General features: G+C 39.8%; 1 protein-coding gene across 5 annotated transcripts in view; it reads right to left on the bottom strand.

The window, feature by feature from the left end:
* DNAAF11 (dynein axonemal assembly factor 11) overlaps nucleotides 1-21,149 on the bottom strand; it is an 85,778-nt gene that overhangs the window by 28,239 nt on the left and 36,390 nt on the right. For all 5 annotated transcript variants that reach the window (XM_057532382.1, XM_057532380.1, XM_057532379.1 and 2 more), the window contains 6 exons: nucleotides 16,177-16,403; nucleotides 10,821-11,012; nucleotides 9,221-9,298; nucleotides 6,110-6,175; nucleotides 2,728-2,797; nucleotides 1,884-1,979 (listed from right to left, as the gene is read on the bottom strand). In XM_057532382.1, coding sequence (XP_057388365.1) covers nucleotides 1,884-1,979; nucleotides 2,728-2,797; nucleotides 6,110-6,175; nucleotides 9,221-9,298; nucleotides 10,821-11,012; nucleotides 16,177-16,403 — 729 coding nt within the window. The remainder of the gene's footprint in view (nucleotides 1-1,883; nucleotides 1,980-2,727; nucleotides 2,798-6,109; nucleotides 6,176-9,220; nucleotides 9,299-10,820; nucleotides 11,013-16,176; nucleotides 16,404-21,149) is intronic.

Here is a 21,149-nt window from a genome sequence, read left to right as displayed (position 1 = left end):
AGAGGAGCTTTTATTCAATGGTGATGGGAGAGGTCCTCTCTCTGGTCTTTCTCTGATTCTCTGTCTTTCCATTTTTGTGCAAGGTAAGAACAAGAAAGCAAGTCACCCCAGTTACAGCTAGTGCTCACGTCAAGAAGGAAGCAGGTCTGAGTACAGAGCTAACACATCAGAGAGGGCCTGACCCTCCCCTGACTGGGCCCTCCCAACCTTCCGTATCTTGTTACAAGAGTTGAAACACTTCTTTACGGTTAAAGCCAATTCTGTTTGGGGTTTCTGCAGCTTGCAGCACAAAACATCCTAACTCATTCATAGAGCCTGTACTGAGGAATCAGAATATTCCATATAGACAGATGAATATTTTTAAAGTTTTATTTCCTTAAGTTCTTTCAGGGTTGTCATCTATCCATGTTAAGTCTGTTCAGGCTTCTAAACAGCTTCTGTCTCAGACATTCAGCTCTGAGATCAAAGTTATAGAGCCTGACAGTCAGCAGAGGGAACCCTACCAGCCATTAGAAGTCAGCCATATCAAAAGTACACATATAGTTTTGTTCTCTATGTCTGAGTCTGTTCCCGTGCTGTATACAGATTCACTTGCATTATTTTTTAGATTCTACATGTAAGTGATATCTTATAGTATTGTCTTTCTCTGTCTGACTTACTAAGCATAAGAGGGAGGGGGAGGGACAAATTAGGAGGATGTGATTAACAGATAAAAATTACTATCCATAAAATAGATAAGCAGCAGGGATTTACTACAAAACACAGAGAATTATATTCGTTATCTTTTAATAACCTATACTGGAATGTAATCTGCAAAAAAACCCCAAAAAACAAAAAACGGGGCTTCCCTGGTGGCGCAGTGGTTGAGAATCTGCCTGCCAATGCAGGGGACATGGGTTCGAGCCCTGGTCTGGGAAGATCCCACATGCCGCAGAGCAACTAGGTCCGTGAGCCACAATTACAGAGTCTGCGCGTCTGGAGCCTGTGCTCCGCAACAAGAGAGGCCGCGACAGTGAAAGGCCCGCGCACCGCGATGAAGAGTGGTCCCCACTTGCCACAACTAGAGAAAGCCCTCGCACAGAAACTAAGACCCAACACAGCCAATAAATAAATAAATAAATAAATAAATAAATAAATTTAAATAAATAAATAAATAACATTTATTAAAAAAACCCAAAAAACGAATCACTTTGCTGTATACCTGAAACTAGCGCAAAATTGTAAATCAACTATACTTCACTTAAAAAAAACTGAAAAAAATACATATACAACAGTTCTCCTCCCAAATAAAAGACAAAAAAGAGTTTTAGTTTAAAATACTATCTAGTCCATATCATAAAAATAATACAAAGAGCGACAACGATGGCATCAATATTCATTGAGTGCTCACTATGCTATGAATTTTATGTGTATTATCTTTCTTAAAAGCGATATTAGGAAAAAGAGGCCCAGAACCAGGTTAATAACTTGCCCAAAGTCACGAATCTAGTAAGCTCAGTATTTGGAATTCAATCACACTTTTTTAAGAGACCCAAGGCCTACTACATCTCCTTGCAAAGTTATTGGTAAGGCAAGTACTGATTACCATGTGCCAGGCATGCTCATGGCGCCTGTGATTTATGCACCCCTCCTCCACACTCTGGTCTGCCAGGTAGGAAGGCTGGGAGGCTAGAACTGCAGGTAGGAGGAGTTACCACAGTCACAGCGTCCTGGTCCCAGCTCTCCCTTCTCCCAGGCCTTTGTTCTCCTACCTGAGCCGGTCCAAGTAGATTTTCTGGCTCTCTCAGCCAAAAAGACCTTGATCACAAGTCATCAGGAGCCCTGGTAGGCCATGTTCCTCTAGGAACTTAAGACTTGAGCTTGATCCAAATAAGGCTACCTACCTTGGGCATGTAGACCACCAGATGTCCTGTTGTCTGAGCTCTTCTAGCAGAGCTGCTGTCAGGTTTGACTTCTGCAGGAAGGACCAGCTGAAATGGCTGAAAGCAAACAGGAAGTGTGGAGAGTGAGTGCATATTACACGAGGGGGTTACTTTAAGAGGTGTTTTCAGTACAAATTTAAGATTCACCATTTATTTAAAAAATCTGCTTAGGCTTATTAGGAAAAAAGTAAAATATGGGCAATGCTTGATACGCATGAACTATTTTACCAATGTTAATGAATTGTCTGAGGAACAGTTAGTCACAAATCGTGACTGGTCCATTTATGGGAACATGGCTGATAAAGGATTTATAGATAAAACTTCTTGTCATAAAACATCAACATGTTTCCATTTTAAAGTCTTCAAGCGAACTGATATGAATGCTCAGAATCAGCAAAAAATACTATTTCAAAAGTGATAAAGTTACAGTTGCTGTGAATGAAATCATTGACAATTTTAAATGGGTATATTATTTAAATGGGTATATTATTTTAAATGGGTACATTATTTAAATATAATTTCAAGTCTAGGCTACCCATACATGACCATCTTATCAGCTCTGAGAAAAAGTACTAACAAAACAGACACAGGTTAAAAATACAAATTTTATCAAGGTACATAATGGTCAGCAACCATTCCCGCTGCACGCCACTCCCGTCGTTTAAAATCGTGTGTCTAAAAAAACAGCACTCTGACTGAGTTTCTCTTTTTCTATTTTAAAATCACTTAAATCTGTTTTGAGGCAAGCTAGTTTGATTCAAGGCTGAGCTTCTGAAACGGGAACAGCCTATAGGGTTACACTTACCTTGCCTTTGACCATCACTCGCACGTAAGTTGGCTGTACATCAACATCGATTAAAGAGGTGTCCATATACCTTCAAAATTCAACAACCGAGTCTTATAATCTTCAAACCCATTTAAAGAAGTGCAAATACAAAGTCCCACTTAAGGGACCATTTTAAGTGAAGAAAGTTTACAATTTCCATGCTAAACAGGTCTTAGAATATTCATCTTAAATTAATGCCCAGACCGCCGGAAATTCAATATATGAGCAATTTCATTTTTAGACCCACAAGTACACTTGGCATTGATTGCCCCTTACCCCAAAATATCTGCGGCCTGAAACACCAGAGGGTTGCAGAAAATGGCTTGCCATGCTCTTTCATGAATATTTTATTTTAAACCCCTAAGGCTGACTTGAATAGCCAGGAATGCTGAATCCACTAAGCTCCTGCGTCCTTAGGGCTCTCGATTCCCTGCAGCTGTTCTGCAGCTGCCCCATCCTACCTCTCCTGGAAGACTGGCTCCGAATGCACATCCTGCCCAACAAGCCCAGCCCTCTCCCTCTATGGCAGTGACCTCAGGATTGGGGGCAATTGTTCTCCTTTACTTCATGAGCAGAGGAAAGGTTTAGATTCCACATCACTCATTAAAATAAGAAGTTTGGCCAAATGATTATTTTTATGCATGTTAAAATATTTGAAAATGCAGCGATGATTCAAAAATCACAAAGATTATGGCAGGTAGGACGATACGGGGTGACAGGCTCAGGTTTTGGCCACACAGGCTTGTGAGGACTGACTCCACCTTCCCCTTCCTGCTATATTACCCTGGACCACATTCCTTAACCTTTCTAAGCCTCCGTCTCCTCACCTGTAAAATGAGAATACAAATAGTGCCTATCCCCTAAGATTGCTAAGAAGACATGCACACCATGCCTAGTACATAGTTACTGGTAATAAAGCATTGGTACAATTAATGAAAAATTAAAATAATAAAAAGTAGAGTCAAGTTTTCCTACAACTTCATGTTTATTATCTACCACTTTAACTATGGATTACAGAGTCTTTTTTGTGCTTAGGGCCACCTAAAGTTCCTCTGCCCCGACCTACAAGGGTTTTGCATGTGCTGTTTCCCTCTGCCTAAAATAATCTTCTACCAGTCCTTTGTAGAGCTCGCTACATCTTACCCTTCAATTTTCAGTGCTCACGTCCCTGGCTTTCCCTTTTTCCCCAGCCATCCCCTACACCGCCAACCGCCAGACTACACACACCATTGTTCTCCATCCCTGAACTCTGTCCTTTTCCTGTACGGCACTCTTCTCCCTTTGTAGTTACCTATTAGATGCCTGCCTATGTATTGTCTGCCATCCCCACTGGGCCGTAAACCCAGGAGAGCAGGGACTGTATTTAGAACAGGCCGGTTACAGTCTCCCAGCGCCTGGCACGTAGTAGGCATTCTACAGCTATTGCAGGAATAGAAGCAGGAAGCATACATGAATGAATGAACTTTCATGCATACATCCATGTGCCAATGAAGATAACAAGGAATTTTAGTGTAATAGTTTGGACAGAATCATGGGAAGGGAAGGATTTTTCTACTGAGGAGAAATAGCACCAGTCCTTGAAAAGGTACATGCATGGGGAAATGAGGAAAGTTTTCAATTGAGGATTAATGTTAAGTAGCTAATCGAGCTAAAAGGAGAAAGAGGTACACATTCACTGAACTCCAGGAATAAGGCCTAAACATGGAAAGGACGAAAAAGGGAATGTTTAACTGAAAAACAGCAGAAAGGGAAGCTCAGGGAGTTGGAGGAACAGAGAACATGCAGTCAGCTGGAGGAGGGCTGGGATGGAAGGCAGCCCTTCTTAAAGGCAGGCGACCTGGCAGCAAGAGGGCAGGAGGACTGTTGGAGGCGTGGGAGACGCAGCCGAGTGTGATGAGAAGAGCTGCACCAACAACCGGCCCCCGTTCACACCGGCCAAAGATGGACACAACCCAAGTGCCCGTCAATGGGTGAACGGATCAACAAAAAGGTGGTCTCTCCATTCAATGGAATATTATTCAGCCACGAATATGCTACAACATGGGTGAACCCTGAAGACATTATACTAAGTGAAAGAAGCCAGACACAGAGGCCAGATATGATTCCATTTGTATGAAATATCCAGAATGGGCAAACCTATGGAGACAGAAAGCAGATGAGTGGTTGCCAGGGGAAGGGAGGAAATGAAGAGTGACTGCTAAAGGGGTACAGGGTTTCCTTATGTGTGAGAAAATTGCCTGGAAGTAGATAGTGGTAATGGTGTTACAACATTGTGAATTTACTGAATGCCACTGAGTTGTACAATTGAAAGGGTTGAAATGGTGAATTTTAAGTTATGTGTATTTTATCACAATTAAAGAAACAAAGTTGGACCTAAGACTGAGGGTTCACATTCTGGCTTCTCCAATGACCATGTTTACTTTCACAAGACTCACCCCCCTTGGGTAATTCCAGGATAACAATCTCTCCCACGCCACTGGGTTACTGAGAAATGAAATGAGATAGAGCATGTAATAAAATCCCTCAAAAATAGAAATGCCTTTATTACAACTCATGAATGTAAATGTTCATTGATTCCATCCAGTAATCATTCATTCATTCATCCATTTACTCCTGTACTTATTGAGCTCCTAACGGGTGTCAGGCACTGTTTTAGGTGTTAGAGACATAAAGAGGTAGGAACAAACAAAACAAAGTTTCTGCTTCAACTACACATTTTTCAAAATACAGGTAAATTGAGAGTTTGTCAGGTAGAAATAAAAAAGCAGGAAGAGGTGGAAGGACGTGCTGAGGCAGGGGTGGTACTGGTCTATACTGGATGGTGAGGCAGAGAGGCCTCTATAATAAAGTGACATCTGAACGGAGGCCTGAAGGGCACGAGGACACCTAGAGTGAGAGTGATACAGGCAGAGGGAGGTACAAGGACAAAAGTACTGGGGCATCAGTGGGTCTGAAAGGGCTGGAGAAGCAGAAAGGTCCTGAACGTGGATCCTGAAATCATCGGCAGGATACAGGAAGTGAGCCAGGACCTGGAATCTTCAAGGAGGGAGGCAGATGGCCCCGGGTGTCTTTAAATGGCTTCAACAAGGAAGCATGGAAGGTGACACAGGCTGATGGTGTGAATGTCACAGCTGTGGACAGTTGTGGGTTGGGGGAGAGCAGCTGTCAGGATGCGGGGATGAGGGGTAAGCAAGCAGGGAGTGCGGGGGTGAAACAAGTCAGGATGTAGGACGTGGCCTGGGAAGAGGTGGCAGCCGGTGATAAAGAGGCAGCTGTTTATGTTTAAGAAAGCAAGGGCTGTGACTGAGAATGAAAATAGCAAGAAATGCCATGAAATAAACGCATAATAAAATGTCTTTACCTATACACAGCCAGGTCCAGGACGATCTGGTTACGCTTTTCATCATCTCTCAAAGAGAAGTCAAGCCTAAGGAATAATCCATTTGGAGGGGAAAAAAAGAGGATGTATTTAGCGATACTTTATAGATAACCCCATCCCAGTATCAAAAGAAAATTTGATAAAAACTGTGTCATAATCTTCAACGACAAACTTATTTTGGTAGCTGGTCAATAACATCTGTTAGTTTAAAAATTTCAACAGAAACCTACAGCATATTCATAAATTATTCCTGTTTACATTGTTTCAATATGAGAATCCTGAACTACATAAAAAAAAAAAAATTAGCAGCGGTGCAGAGACAGAGACACCTGGTGGTTAAAGTTTTCTTTTCCATTTCATTTGGGTTTGCTAGAAGCAAACTAAAACACGGAATTATTGATGGGGAATTACGCGTTGCGTTTGCTTGCCCTTATCCAGCATTCCATTCCTTAAGTTTTAAGCAGTCTTGTCTTTTTTCTTCTCCTTTCATTGGTGACCTTTCCCTAGCCCCCGGAAATGCTGAGATGCTGCCCATGATCTATCACTTCCGTTTTATAGAAGAAGAAACAGGCTCAGAGAGGCTGACGTAGCTGGGAAAGAGGCCATGTGAGCCTTGGAGGCAGGATTTCAAATCTCTAAGTCTTTCACCTGTACCCTGAGATTGAGTCCTAGGTATAACTTCCATACTGTCGATGTACTGTTCAGAATTACTTGGTCAATTTTATTTTGAATATTTCACTTATCGTATTATTCTGCAAAGTACAATACCCCAACAATATTAAAGAATGTAGGCTAAATTGTTTGGAGAAATGTAACATTAGCCCTAGGTTTGGCTGCCAGCAGGATGTCTGCTTGTGGCGGTCACTCTCACTGCTTTCAACACTCCTGCTGGGTGGGACCTCTTCAGGTGCTCAAATGACCCATGCATTCTTGAGCTCATCTCTGGGGCTTTTCTATGTGCTTTCCCCTCTGCCTTGATTGCTTATTCCCCCATTTTCCAGCCACCAACTTAAACTCTCCCTTCATATATCTCTTGAAAGGTAATTTCAGGGAGGTTTTCTATGGCAGACACTGATATTCCCCACTGTCTGCTCTCCGTTTATCGATAGTAACAGGGCCCCTGATTTTAATGAGGAATACGGCTCTGCAGGGTAAAGACCACATTCCCCAGCCTCCCTGGCAGCTAGATGAGATCATGTGATTTAATTCTGTAAAGAAAATGTGGTTTGGTGCTTTCCAGGAATTTTCCTTAAGAGAGGGGGTGTTTGCCACTTAACAGGCTATTGCAACCGTCCAGGCAAGAGGAGGCTGACTTCCTCTAAGGTGGTGGCAATGGAGTGAATGAGAAGGGGGGGGATTCTGGTAATTCTGAAGGAAGAGCTCACTGATAACACGAGGGAGAGAAGAACTGAGGATGAATCCGAGGTTTCGGTCTTGATACCCCGTGGATGCTCATTCCTGAGCTGGAGGACACTGAGGGACGAGCAGGACCTGACAGTAAGTGGTTGTGGGGATGGAAGTGAGGATGTCTGCTTTAGCCACGGTAAGCCTATGACACATAGTTTATATCCACATAGGAGAGCACATAGCTAGCTGCATATACAAGTCTTGAGCTCAGGGAAGAGGTTGGGTCTGGTTGTAAGTAACGGAAGGATAGTGTTGAAATCATGGGATTTGGTGAGATCTCGAAAGTGAACGTGGAAACAGAAGATTGCTGAGGAGTTTGCCCCAGAGCACTTAGGAGACAAGACGGAAAGGATCCAGCAAAGCAGAAGAAGATGAGAAGGTAGTAGGGTCAAAGAATCAGAAGCAAAGGGAAGAACCTGTTTGGAGAAGGAAAGTATGAGCAATCTGGGCAAATCTGTTAGGTTAAGTAGATGGCTGAGATTTGAAAAGATGTGACTGAATATAGAAATGATGTGAACATGGAATATAAAAACGATGGGACTGCAGAAGCTTCTCTGGTCTCACTAGGGGCATGCAGAGCCCAGAGGGTCTCCCTCCAGCCCTGCTGTAGCCTGAAGAGAGACAGTCTCCCCACTAGATTTTTAAGTTTCTTAAAGGCAGAAATCTGTCATATTCACTTCTGTATCCCCAGGGATTAGCATCATGTGTTGTGCTGCATTCATGACTTCTGGATAAAGAAGGTGTGTGTGTGTGTGTGTGTGTGTGTGTGTGTGTGTGTGTGTGTGGTGTGGTGGGGTGAGGTGGGGGTGAGATTATGAACTTGATCATGGAAACCACTAGAAATGGGCTAGCATGGGCAAGTCAGACACACCACCTATTACCTACGTGGCCTTGGGCAAGTCATTCACCCCTCAGTTCAAGGTTTTGACCTGTGAAGAAGAAATACTGCCTATCACACAAGACTGCTGTGAAGGTGGCGTGAATGACGCCTAGGAGTGATTCAGGACAGTGCCTCTTCTATTGTGGTAACAGCACAGCAAATGAAATGATCAAAGTAAACAGGTTTTGAGTAACGAAGTCAACAAGCTTGAGTTCGTAGGCTTTTTGATCTGTATTTTGACTACAAAAGGCCTTTTCTGCCTGCTTTCTAGTTTTAAATGTTAAAACAGCTAGATACTACTATACGTGAGGATTTCCAGTTGGAATATTTTTCCTCTCTCATCAACTCCATTGAGGTATTTATATCAATTTCTTTCCTTAGCTCTCGAATGCTTTGCAGATGTGTTCCAGACTATAAAGTAGGTGTATAGGAGATTTATCAGTATCCTCAGCCAGATTGTTCATGGCAGAGTTTTAAAAATTAAGAAACACAATAATGATGCACTTGGAATTTTCAGGCATAAAACTGTACATGGTTCAAAGTTTCAGGAGACACAGAAATAACTAAGATTTCCATATGTCAAGGTCATGTTTTGGATGCCAAGAAAACGAAATATAACACTACACACTTGAAAGCATAATGATGTTCTGCTTTCAAATACACACAAAATGACATTCTTATTAGGCTCATCAAGTTTGTTAAGAGTGGTCAGATATATTCTCTGCAGAGCAAACGTATCATTGAAACCATCGTATGACCAACACCACACATTCTACTTCTTCAAGTCTCCACTCGGCCTCACTTACTTGGGCTCATTTACATTCAGGGCTCTTCCATTCTCAGAGATCAGCACCCTGGGTGGTTTCACTTTCTTCTTTTTTTCACTTAATATTAGGGGTAGGTGGGAACATGCGGCGGGAGAGAGAAAAAAATAAACAAAGATAATATAAAAGCAATTAATGTGTGAAACAGTTTAAGAAAAATTAATCAGGTATTTGTGAATACATCAGCAATTCACTGTGATGAAGTCCATTGCTGGGAACTGACAATCGAGCCAAATTTCTGTGTGATTATATCTATATCTGTAAAGCAAAAGTGTGACCAAGACAATTTGCCAGATAATTCGAATGGGGGAGAAAACTCCTTTTCATGAAATAGCCATGAATATTTAAATGAGTCTATTTTATGCATGATTTATTCAGCTAACTGTTAATTCTCCATTTGTGTATACATCTTCTACTTTAGTGAAAATTACAGTTTTTTTTTGAAAATTACAGTTTTTAAAATGCCAAATAGAATCTATTTTATAGAAATAAAAATACCAGCACATAGAATCTACATAAAAGGATGTCTATCACAGCATCATCTGCAGTGGCAAAACCTTGGAACCATCAAGAATGTCCATCAATGGAGGAATGACTGGATTGACTGTGGTACATTCATGCTATGAAATATTTTGCAGCTATTGAAAAATGTGTTCACTCTTTACCTACTCGTCTAGAAAGTTATAGAAAAGTGTTGATGATGATTTAGTGAGAACAAATACATAAAATATAAGTCCACTTTTGTTTTTAAGAAAAGACCCTCAATCCTATGTTTGCAGAAATCATTTATATGATTGTAGCAGGTGGAGGAAGTTCTGGTAGGATGGACCCAAGCCTGCTAACTCTTGTTACCATGAAGGGGTAGTGATAGGAGGGAAATAAATGGAGCAAAGAGGAAAGATTCATGGAATAACAAGAAAGAAAATGTGCAACATAAATTCTGTTTATTTAAACACTTACTGAAAATACATAAAAACTTTAAAAAGGCATATATGGACAAGCTCTAGAAGATCAGATGGACAAATCTGTTTAAATGACAGAACTGCAGGCAATTCTTTGTCTTGGATTGCTGCTGTTCTTTTAATACAGATTTTATGTCATTTAACTTTATTTTATAATGTAAATTTATTCACATTTTTCTGGATCTTAAACTGGGTTCTCAGGTCCAATTAATAAGTTCATGTTTCCAGGAACTACATTATTCTCCATGACACAGGACAATTAGAGGGCATTCAGAAGAGGAAAATATCTCAGGAACCCATTAGATCGTGTAGACTACAGCACACTGAACTCAAGAATGACTTGGATAACTAGTATCTGTAAACCAGGCCATGCTCTTATTTGACACATTTAAAGTTGTTAAAAAGCTAAGGACATAGAAACAAAGCCCTACCTAAAATGCCACGATTCATGGCATTCTAAAGAAGGGTTAGTAGATAACACTTCAACAAAAGGCTGAAATTAGAAAAAGCAAAGTCTGTGTGTGATAGCTAAGACAGATTTAACACAGATAATGGGTGAAACAAGGTACAATCATGAAAATATACTCCATCACTCTCAATGATAGGATAAAATGGAATACCTTAATTTTTCTTGGTCTTTCCGTTGTTTTTCCATATGTCTCAGAGTTTCCAATCTAGATTCAGGAGTATACAAAGAGGGCTTATTCCAGAATTCCAGGTCGTCTTCACCGTTGTCTAATTTCTTTTTCTTACATTCCCCTTCTTGTATTTCTGGTGCCTGGACGTCATCTTTGCTCTCTTCAGAAGATGGGCTAGAAAAGAACACGGGGCACGTTAAAACCAATAATAATGGACGTCTGAGTTTCATCCTGAATGCTGCCCCTTAAATATCTATATTTTGTGTGTGTGTTATCTTCTTACCTTTGAATGACAAAATGTGTCTGAAAGAGAGCCTATCTGAGCCAAGCTGGAGGAAATTAGTGCCACAGCATTGGGGCAGGCCCACCTCATCTATCACCAGGAATATTGCAGTAATCAGGTTCAAGGGTTCATAGACCTGGCCGATGTGAGTCACCTGGGGAGCTTTATACACAGTACAGATTCCTGGGCTCCCACCAGAGTCTCTCCAGTTGATTTGAAGTGGGGTCCAGGACCCTTGCTTTACAATATTTTGCAGGCGGTTCTGATGATCAGACAAACTCAGGGACCACTGGGCCTTAGCAATCACCCCACCTCCAGACTTGCACCCTTCAATTCCATCCTCCACCCTGCTCCCAGAGGAATCTTTCTAAAAAATTTAATCATATTATTTCCAGGCTCTTTAATGATTCTCTACCTCTAAAATTCTCCAGTGGGATATATGAGATCGCCCATAGTATGGCCTCTAACTACTCCATTTTTCGTGGATAACTTTGGATTTTGTAGCTTTATATGGCAATGGTGCTCTGCTCTCTTTTTTATTCATGTTTTGCGGACTGTCAGAGAATTACATGATGTCTCTATATGGCATCAAATAAGTATTATATGATATTCAACATTCATTCAACATGGATTCAAGTAATATTTATTGAGTGTCTTTCTGTGTGCCAGGCACCAGAGAGACAGCCCTAGTCAAGACAGACAGCAACACTACTTACAGGAGACTCTATTCTAGCAGAGAGAAAAGGACATCATTCAAACAGTACACAATTAGGATAGGCTCTCTCCCCTCACCTCTCCCTAGAATATGCTCTGTTACAAAATGACATTAAATGAAAAAATCTACAGGAAGCCTTTAGTACCAAGTATGGCAAATAGTAAGTACTCATTAAATGTTAGATTTTGTTATTGTTGTTACTGAAATGAGATGACACAAAATGCTCATTTCGTTGACCTTCAAATAAGATGTTTTTTGAAAGAAGGGACAAAAACTACCAGAATATGAAATTTAAATAGTATAAACGGAACACAGTAAAATCTGCTTAGATACCTTACATATTATAAAATGCAACTAGACAGTTCAATAAGCAAAATAGAGCAAATTACTGAAAATAAATGCTTTGCCACATAGCTTTGGTTCTTTACGGTACTGGAAAAAAAAACAATCTATTAAGGGAATCTATAATATTCTACAATATTTTAGCTAATGGTCACTGAAATAATTGGTTTCATTCTCATTAAAAAAATTTTGTTTGGCAAACAGAAACAAACTCACAGACATAGAAAATAAACTTATGGTTACCAAAGGGGAAAGGTGGGGGGAAGGATAAATTAAGAGTTTGTGAGACAGATACACATTACTATATATAAAATAGATAGGGCTTCCCTGGTGGCACAGTGGTTGAGAGTCCGCCTGCCAGTGCAGGGCACACGGGTTCGAGCCCTGGTCTGGGAAGATCCCACGTGCCGCGGAGCGACTGGGCCCGTGAGCCACAATTGCTGAGCCTGCGCATCTGGAGCCTGTGCTCCGCGACGGGAGAGGCCGCGATGGTGAGAGGCCTGCGCACCGCGATGAAGGGTGGCCCCCGCTTGCCGCAACTGGGGAGGGCCCTCGCACAGAAACGAAGACCCAACACAGCCATGAATAAATGGATGAATAAATAAATAAATAAATAAATAAATAAATAAATAAATAAATATTAAAAAAAAATAGATAAACAACAAGGATCTACTATGTAGCACAGGGAACTATATTCAACATCTTGTAATAAGCTATAATGGAAAAGAATCTGAAAAAATACATATATAACTGAATCACTTTGCTGTACACCTAAAACTAACACAACATTGTAAATCAGCTATACTTCAATAAGAAATTGAAAAAAAAATATGGACAAAGTGAGTTTGTTCTAGAAATTCAAGGATGGTTTAATATTGAAAAATCTATTAATGTTAATTCAACACAACAACAGAAAAACATGATTTTCTCAATAGATGCAGAAAAAGCATTCAATAAAAATCCAGTATCCATGATGATAAAAGCCGTTCCTCAACTTGGAATAAAAGAAAACTAACTTAATTCTACCAAAGCCTCACAGGAATCATTATACTTAATGATGAGGAATTGGAAACATTCTTTTAAAAGTCAGGAGCAAGATAACAGATACCCATTCTTACTGCTATTATTCTACCCCGTACTGGAGGCTCAGCAGGCACCATAAAAAATAAAAAGCAGAGGTAGAAGGATTGGAAAAAAATTTTAAGTTGCTGTTTATTAAAAAAATGGGTTTTTCTACATAGATAACACAGGATAATCTACAGACTAACTGTTGCATCTTTTTAAAAAGTTCAGCAAGATTGCATAATACAGTATCAGTACACAGAAACCATTTGTCTCTATATACATCAGAAAGACCCAATTAAAAGCCTATTTTTAAAATCCCATTCTACAAGATACTTAGAAATAAGTCTAATAAGAAATGGTGTAAAACCTTTATAGAGAAAAATTATAAAAACTTATTGAAGGACTCAGAAGAAGGTCTAAATAAATAGAGTTATTACAAAGTTCAGCAAGGAAAGAATCAATGTCCTGAAGATGTCAACTTTCCCCTTATTAACATGTAAATTAAATGCAATTTCAATCAAAATTACACTAGGGATCTGGGGGGAATTTGAATGGCAGATTCTAAAATTCTCACAGAAGAGTAAAAAAGAGTAAAGAAGAGCCAAGATAATTTTGAAACACGAAAATATCTCCTATCAAAGATCAAGATTTATAGAAATTGAAACCATGTGGAGGTACTCCCATGGAGGAGTCCAGAGAGCCCAGAAATGGGCCCATGAATCACGAGAAGAGGGTATATAATACGGGAGAAGAATAGCACTTTAATCAATGGGGCACAAACAAACAAACCTGTGTGGGAAGTGATTAGCACCCTACCCCACACTGTTGTCAAGTTATTCCAGATAGACAGATATGACACTGGGGTATTGAAAAATTTCATAAACAAGATCAGAAAGTATAAACATAAGTTTAACTACATTAATACTTCTAAATTCTGTAAAACAAGCACTTATCAAAATTAAACACAAGTCACAGACAGAGAGAATATACTTGCAAAGCTCATAAGGACTAAAGAGTTTGCATCTAGAATATAAAAGAACTATAAATTAATAAGAAAAAAAAGTACAACTTATTTAAAATAGGCAGAGGTCTTGAATAGAAGAAATCTGAATAGCCAATAAACATATAAGAAGACATTTAAGATACTGAAACTCACTCGTAATTCTAGAAATTCAAATTAAAACATTAGATGCTATTTAACAACCAACTTGATTAGCCAATGTTTTAAGAGATCACATTATCTACTACTGGCAAAGATTAGGAACTCTCCTATACTGCTGATATATGAGTTAAAATTAGTACACTTTAAAAAACAATTGGGCAATGCATATAAAGTCGAAAAGATGTTTATAATTAATATGTAGCAATTGCTGAATATGCTACAGAAACTTCCATACTTGCACAAGGAGATGTGTGCACCATTGTCTGAAAAAAACAAGAAAGGGGAAACCACAGATTGTTGGAGCTGGTGCATATTCTGATTGGTCAGGAATAAAGAACTGCTGCTAAATATTTTGAATATCACCTCTGGGATAAACTGTGATTTATTCATTCGAAGGAATTTTATTCCACAGTTAGAATGAATGAACTAGTTCTAAGTGTCTTCATATGCATAAATCTCAAAAACATAATACTGAATGAAAAGCAAAGCTGTAGAAAGATATTCATGCTGAAAAAAACAACAACATGAAACTACTCTTGTTTAAGGAGGCATAATTACGTAGTAAATACATTACAATATGGATGGGATCAACATTATACCAAACACATACTAACTTTAGGATGGTGGACACCATGGAGGATGAAAGGAGGAGTGGGATGGGGGAGAAATACTTAAGAAGCTTCTCCTCTATTGATATTTTATTTCTCATTTAAAAATAAAAGATCCAGGGACATCCCTGGCAGTCCAGTGGTTAAGATTCTGCGCTTCTGCTGCAGGGGGTGTAGCTCTGAAACCTGGTCAGGGAACTAAGATTTTGCGTGCTGTGTGGCACGCCTGAAAAAAAATAATAATGAAGTGAAGTGAAGTGAAATGAAATGAAATAAAATAAAATAAGATCCAAAGCAAACATGCAAACTATTGACATTTATTATTAAGCTGCCTATTTATTTTTTTTAACATTTATGTACATCTGAAATATTTTATAATTATTATTTTCTCAAGCTTAAGAGATTCTGTTACAAAATATTTAAAGCTTTCGTTGTATGGAATCAAATCAACTGACTATAGGTGCAATTCCCTTAAAATAAGCAAGCGTGAAAAATTCATGCTTGTAAAAATGACCAATTAGGGGCTTATTAATCGCATTAAAAATGTATTCATTACATAATTCACAAAACAGAACATCTTATGATATAATCAAAATTACTCAATTTATAATAATGTGATTTGCATTTAACTTTTCTAAAATATTCCTACTTTATAAATCAAAGTACACCTGTTAATTTATCCTTCCTGTGCATCTTTTAGAGAGATTTGTCTGAAGATAATTTTAGATGCAAATTAAAGTTGCTAGCTTGCAAAGGCTTTAAGGGAGGAAAGCCTCACAGAATTGTCACAAACAATGGGATGATCATACATCGTCTTCACCCAAAATTCACATCATAATTTATTCTTCAAATCAGTTGTCTGGAATATAAGTGAAACTGTGAACACCTTGGGAAGAGAACTTTTTAACAAAAGTTTTGCTTTTAACACAAGTTAACTAGAAAGTACACTCTATTAAGTGACATGCAGAGTAGTATTTAGTGGTTATTCAATGTTCTTTACTGCATTGTGGTAACATACAGCCCTTCACAATAGGAAATGAAAGGTTTTTATTTCTGCTTTTTGGTTTTGCCTTGTTGTTTTTACTCATACTGTACAAGTAAGAAGTAAATAAAACAGGAGGACATTGACAATTTTTAAAAAGAAAAAAAAAAAAGTTACATACAGAGTAGCACCGATGTCTGTGTACCAACGTCCATCAAAGCCTGTGTGCCTTCCCTCCTTCTCGCCTTCGTTTTCCTCCTCCTGCAGTTTCCTCTGAGTCTCTTCCTTGTCCTTGGCTCGTTTGAGGCAGTAAGCTTTCTCCTGCTCTCTGATTTGTTGTTCAACTACTGGAAAGTCCTGTAATGCCTGAATCCTTTCTGAACGCTCAATTTCTCTGCCATCCAACCACTGGAATAAAAAACAGCCAACACAGTGCATTTATTCAAAAGTCGCAATTTGAATCAGCCCCAAGCAGACTTTGCTTGCAAGGTGAGAAATAATAAATTATGCACCTTAGTGATATGGAATTAAAAGCAAAGTAATTAATGGGAAACGTCAGAAACTTTGATCTAAATCAATGTTCACTTCATACAATTAACACAGTTTACAAAGTATCTTTACCGGTAATAATAATAAGTAGGTCTCCTGTTGAAACCGATTATTAATGACAAGCTCCCAAAATATAGTAATTTTATAACTGCTCACTATGTAAAGAATTTCAGTGCCTCAAGTCAAGTCCCAAATGCTCTCTGCCAAAAAGGGCCTTGTACATCACACAAAATTGAGCTCTATTGCAAGTGAGCCCGTGTTCTACCCTTGACAAGACATGCAGAGTGTATTATTAATTCTTATGGTCATTGTTTTCACCTGGTACCTCTATAGGGATTGTTCCAAATTGAAATATTAAAAACACCAAACCAAAATCTGAAGGTTCAAAGCTACCAATTTAGAGATGCCTACTTATTTACTGAGCCTTTTTCTACAAAGAGAGGTGAGGTATTTAGAAAAGTGCGGTAGGCAGAATAATGGTCCCCCAAGAATGTCCACTTTCTAATCCCTGTGAGTGTTACCTTCCATGGTAAAAATGACTTTGCAGGTGCGATTAAGTTAAGGATGTTAAAATGGGGAGATTATCCTGGATTATCTGGGTGGGCCGGATGTAATCACAGGGGTCTTTATAAAGGAAAGAAGGCAGCGGATGTGTCAGGGTCAGAGTTAGGGAGAGGTCTGCAGATGCTACACGGCTGGCCTTAAAGATGGAGGAAGGGGCAGGGACTCAAAAATAAAGGCACCCTCTAGAAGCTGAGAAATGCAGGGAAACAAAATTTCTTCTGAAGCCTACAAAAGGAACAGAGTCTTGCCAACACCACAATCTTAGATTCTGACCTCCAAAACAAAGAGTTTATATTTGTGCTGTTTTAAACCACTGAGTTTTTGGTCATTCATTACCACAGCAAAAGGAAACTAACACAAACAAATACAAAACACACAAAGATGGAGTTAAATATGAATTTTAAAAAATTATCAGGAGCATTTATGGGCTTCCCTGGTGGTGCAGTGGTTAAGAATCCACCTGCCAATGCAGGGGACACGGGTTCAAGCCCTGGTCTGGGAAGATCCCACATGCCGCAGAGCAACTAAGCCCGTGCGCCACAACTACTGAGCCTGCACTCTAGAGCCCACGAGCCACAACTACTGAAGCCCATGCGCCTAGAGCCCGTGCTCTGCAACAAGAGAAGCCACCGCAATGAGAAGCATGCACACCGCAACGAAGAGTGGCCCCCACTCACCGCAACTAGAGAAAAGCCTGCGTGCAGCAACAAAGACCCAATGCAGCCAAATAAATAAATAAATAAAATAAAATAATAAAATAAATTAAAAAATAATTAAAAAATAAAAATTATCAGGAGCAGTTAATTAAAAATCAAAATTATAATGTCGCTATTTGGAAAAAACATAATTTAAAGTAGGTTTTGGTCATAAGAACTCATATGGCTGCTGTAGATGGGCGGCAGAATTGGCTCTGAGCTTGCTGGCAGCCAAAGCAACACAGAAAAACATCATCGATGAAGCGATTTTTGCTTTCTTTTCTCTTTACGAGAAAATATACTCGTTTCTAGCTTCTAATACTTAGTTCTAAAACACATTTCTAAAGTAGAGTCTCTTAGTGGAGATCTTGAGAGATGTCACGCATTGTTTCTGTAGCAACATGTCCATACATAACAGTCTTTACAAAGCTGTCTCTTCTAACATCCTTCAGTGAAAGGTGAGGCCATAATGATAAAATCCAATTCAATAAAACCTATTATTTAAGGTGATAAGTAATTGTGGTCTAAGTACTTAGCCTTTTTTTTTTTTTTTTTTGGTAATTAACCTAGTTTAAGCTAGGGTTAAGATCTAAGCAATTCTGGGACTGTGGTTAAGACTCTGAACTTCCACTGCAGGGGGCGCAGGTTCGATCCCTGGTCAAGGAACTAAGATCCCACATGCTGCACAGAGCGGCCAAAAAAAAAAAAAAAAGATCTAAACAATTTGGAAAATTCTGGATAAATATAATTTCTTTCACTGGAATTTTGATGAACATTGCGAAGAAGGTGATATATTCTCTTACCTGTATCTGGGATGTAAGGATTTAAGTATTAACTTTATATATATACATATATATTATTATATATAATATATACATATTTCCTTATACTTGGGTTAAATAAACATTGATATAATTTAGACCTACTGTTTCTAAAAGATTATGACCAATAAACCCCTTGTCACCAATACAGGCAGGAAGCAGAAGACCTCATGCTGGGAATTGATGACAAATTTGAGATGGTGTCACATGTATGCCAGCACCTGTTCTCGGGGCCTTCTTATTGGATCTCAGGTTTTTGAAGACTTTTGTTAGGTAGTTTTCAAAATTGGCCTAAGTTTTCTTCAGTCCAAAATCACAGCTGAATTCACACCTGATGAACTGAGAGATTAAGTTTTAGGCTGTGCATTGCACTATTCCTTGATCTTTATTCACTTAGAGCTCTTGCAACACAGAGGCAGAGTGTCTACGTTTCTCGATAATAATTGCGTGTGTGCTTCAGCAAAGAAGAGAAAGAGAAACTAAGATTTATTGAGGGCCTCAGAGAACTTCTTTAAAGTAGGAATTATTAATCCATTATAGATGAGAAAAATGAGGCATGCAACTCACAGGTAGCAGAGACATGAGTCCTATCCTGGTTTGTCGGCTACAAACCTCGTCCCACTAGGCTACAGTGCCTACTTACCACCTGGAGTGGCTCAGACACTAGGAAGAGGATACTTGAAAAGGGCTGAATCTCCTCACACCTCTTGTGCGTGTCTGTCTAAATAACTACTCTTGTTGTTATTGTTGTTGTTGTTGTTGTCTTGTTGTTGTTGTTATGAGTTAAATTGTGTTTCCCCCCCAAAAAAGTTATGTTGAAGTCCTAACCCCCAGTACCTCAGAATGTGACCTTATTTGGAAACAGGGTTCCTGCAGATGTAATCAGTCAAGATGAGATTATTCTGCAGTAGGGTGGGCCCCTAATCCAACATGACTGCTGTCCTTAAAAAAAGATGGGAGTGACGCTTCCACAAGCCAAGGAAAGTCAAAGCTTGCCAGTACCCACCAGAAGCTGGGAGAAAGGCATGGAACAGATGCTGCCTCACAGACTCAGAAGCAGCCAACCCACACCTTGATCTAGAACTTCTAGTGTCCAGAACAATGAGATAAATTCCTGATGTTCAAGCCACCCCGTTTGCAGAACTTAGTTATGTCAGCCCTAGGAAAATAATACATCCGTTAATGCAATTCCTTTCAAGTAGATCACAAACTTTCAATGGAATGGTAACTAAGACTCTAAAATTTATCAAGCTGTTTTTAAATACTAGTAAACACATTTATGAATACTATACTTCAAAGGGAGGCTGTTGCCTGTTGTAACAGCTTATTCAGAACAGTCTTTCTGAAAGGAAAGACTGGACCTGAAGCCTGTACATTAACCCAGACAGAAGCAGTGAGTGTGGTTATGGTGTGAATGGTGGGCTATTAGGTTCAAATCCCACCAGGGTCACTTGCCAGGTGTGTCACCTTAAACAAGGAGCATCAGCTCTCCAAGGCCTGGCTCCCTCATCTCAGAATGCACTTAATCATCTCCCTGCGAGAGTCCAGGAGTATCAGAGATGCTGTGTCCAAAGCACCTGGAACAACCCTGGCCCGTGCTTCAGGCACCTGTCTGATGGCTCTCACACACCCCTAGCCCAAGCACTGCAGAGTTGACAGGGGGCCCAGGTGTGATGACAATCTCTGCACCCTTCCAGGGAGATGGTTCACAGCATCCATTCTCTCTGAAATTCTGGCTCTCATCAGTTCATTTTTTTAGGAAGTCATTGTACAATGATGATCAGCCTGGGTTATGCTTGATCTACTTCATCACTCATTCTACATATATATTCTAGATTCAATTACCTGAAGCACTCATTCTCTTAATCAAAGAAATTTTACATTAGAAGAAATGTGTTCTATCAATCCAGCAATTTTGACTACACAGAACACAGCAGTCTAAAAACAAATGTCCTCTGAGGATAGAGGAAAAGGACTGCTAGAAAGCCAGGGCCTCCATGCATTCTCTCTGCAGAAGCAAAATGCTGTCCCTGCTGCTGGAGGGACACCAAGAGGACGTGACCACTGGATGGCCTGCGAGCTGGACCTGGGCAGTCACAGGCTGCTCAGCCCCTCCCCTGTCCTTGGAATGTACCTTCTGCCCGCTGCTCCCACACTAGGAGCTGTTCCAAGGGCAGCCTTGAGACAGTAAGGCTTTGTTGAGACCCTCTGGACAGTGTATGTGACTGAACCCAGTTAAGGCCTCTCTATAAACTTGTAAGATTATGGCGGGCAGGCGCAGAGATCTACTCATCCTGTTGCCCAAAACAAGCTTGGTAAGTAGGTTTCCTTGCTTATTAAACCTGCCTACCCATCTGGAGTCCTGCCTCTTTCTTTGGTCTCTCCTTGCCCTCCGTGCATGGGGGCCAGTTTCAGATTTCACCTGGGACGCCCCCGAGGTTTCAAACCAACACATGCAGGTCAGGAACTCTTGGAATTACATGGACATTAATATTACTACTTAAATATTCTCAGGTGTATGATTT

This window comes from Balaenoptera acutorostrata, chromosome 17 (assembly GCF_949987535.1).
Source record: "Balaenoptera acutorostrata chromosome 17, mBalAcu1.1, whole genome shotgun sequence".
NCBI classification, from domain to species: Eukaryota; Metazoa; Chordata; class Mammalia; order Artiodactyla; family Balaenopteridae; genus Balaenoptera; species Balaenoptera acutorostrata.
The sequence above is the reverse complement of the archived record's forward strand: the minus strand, read 5'-3'. Positions and strand labels throughout refer to the sequence as shown.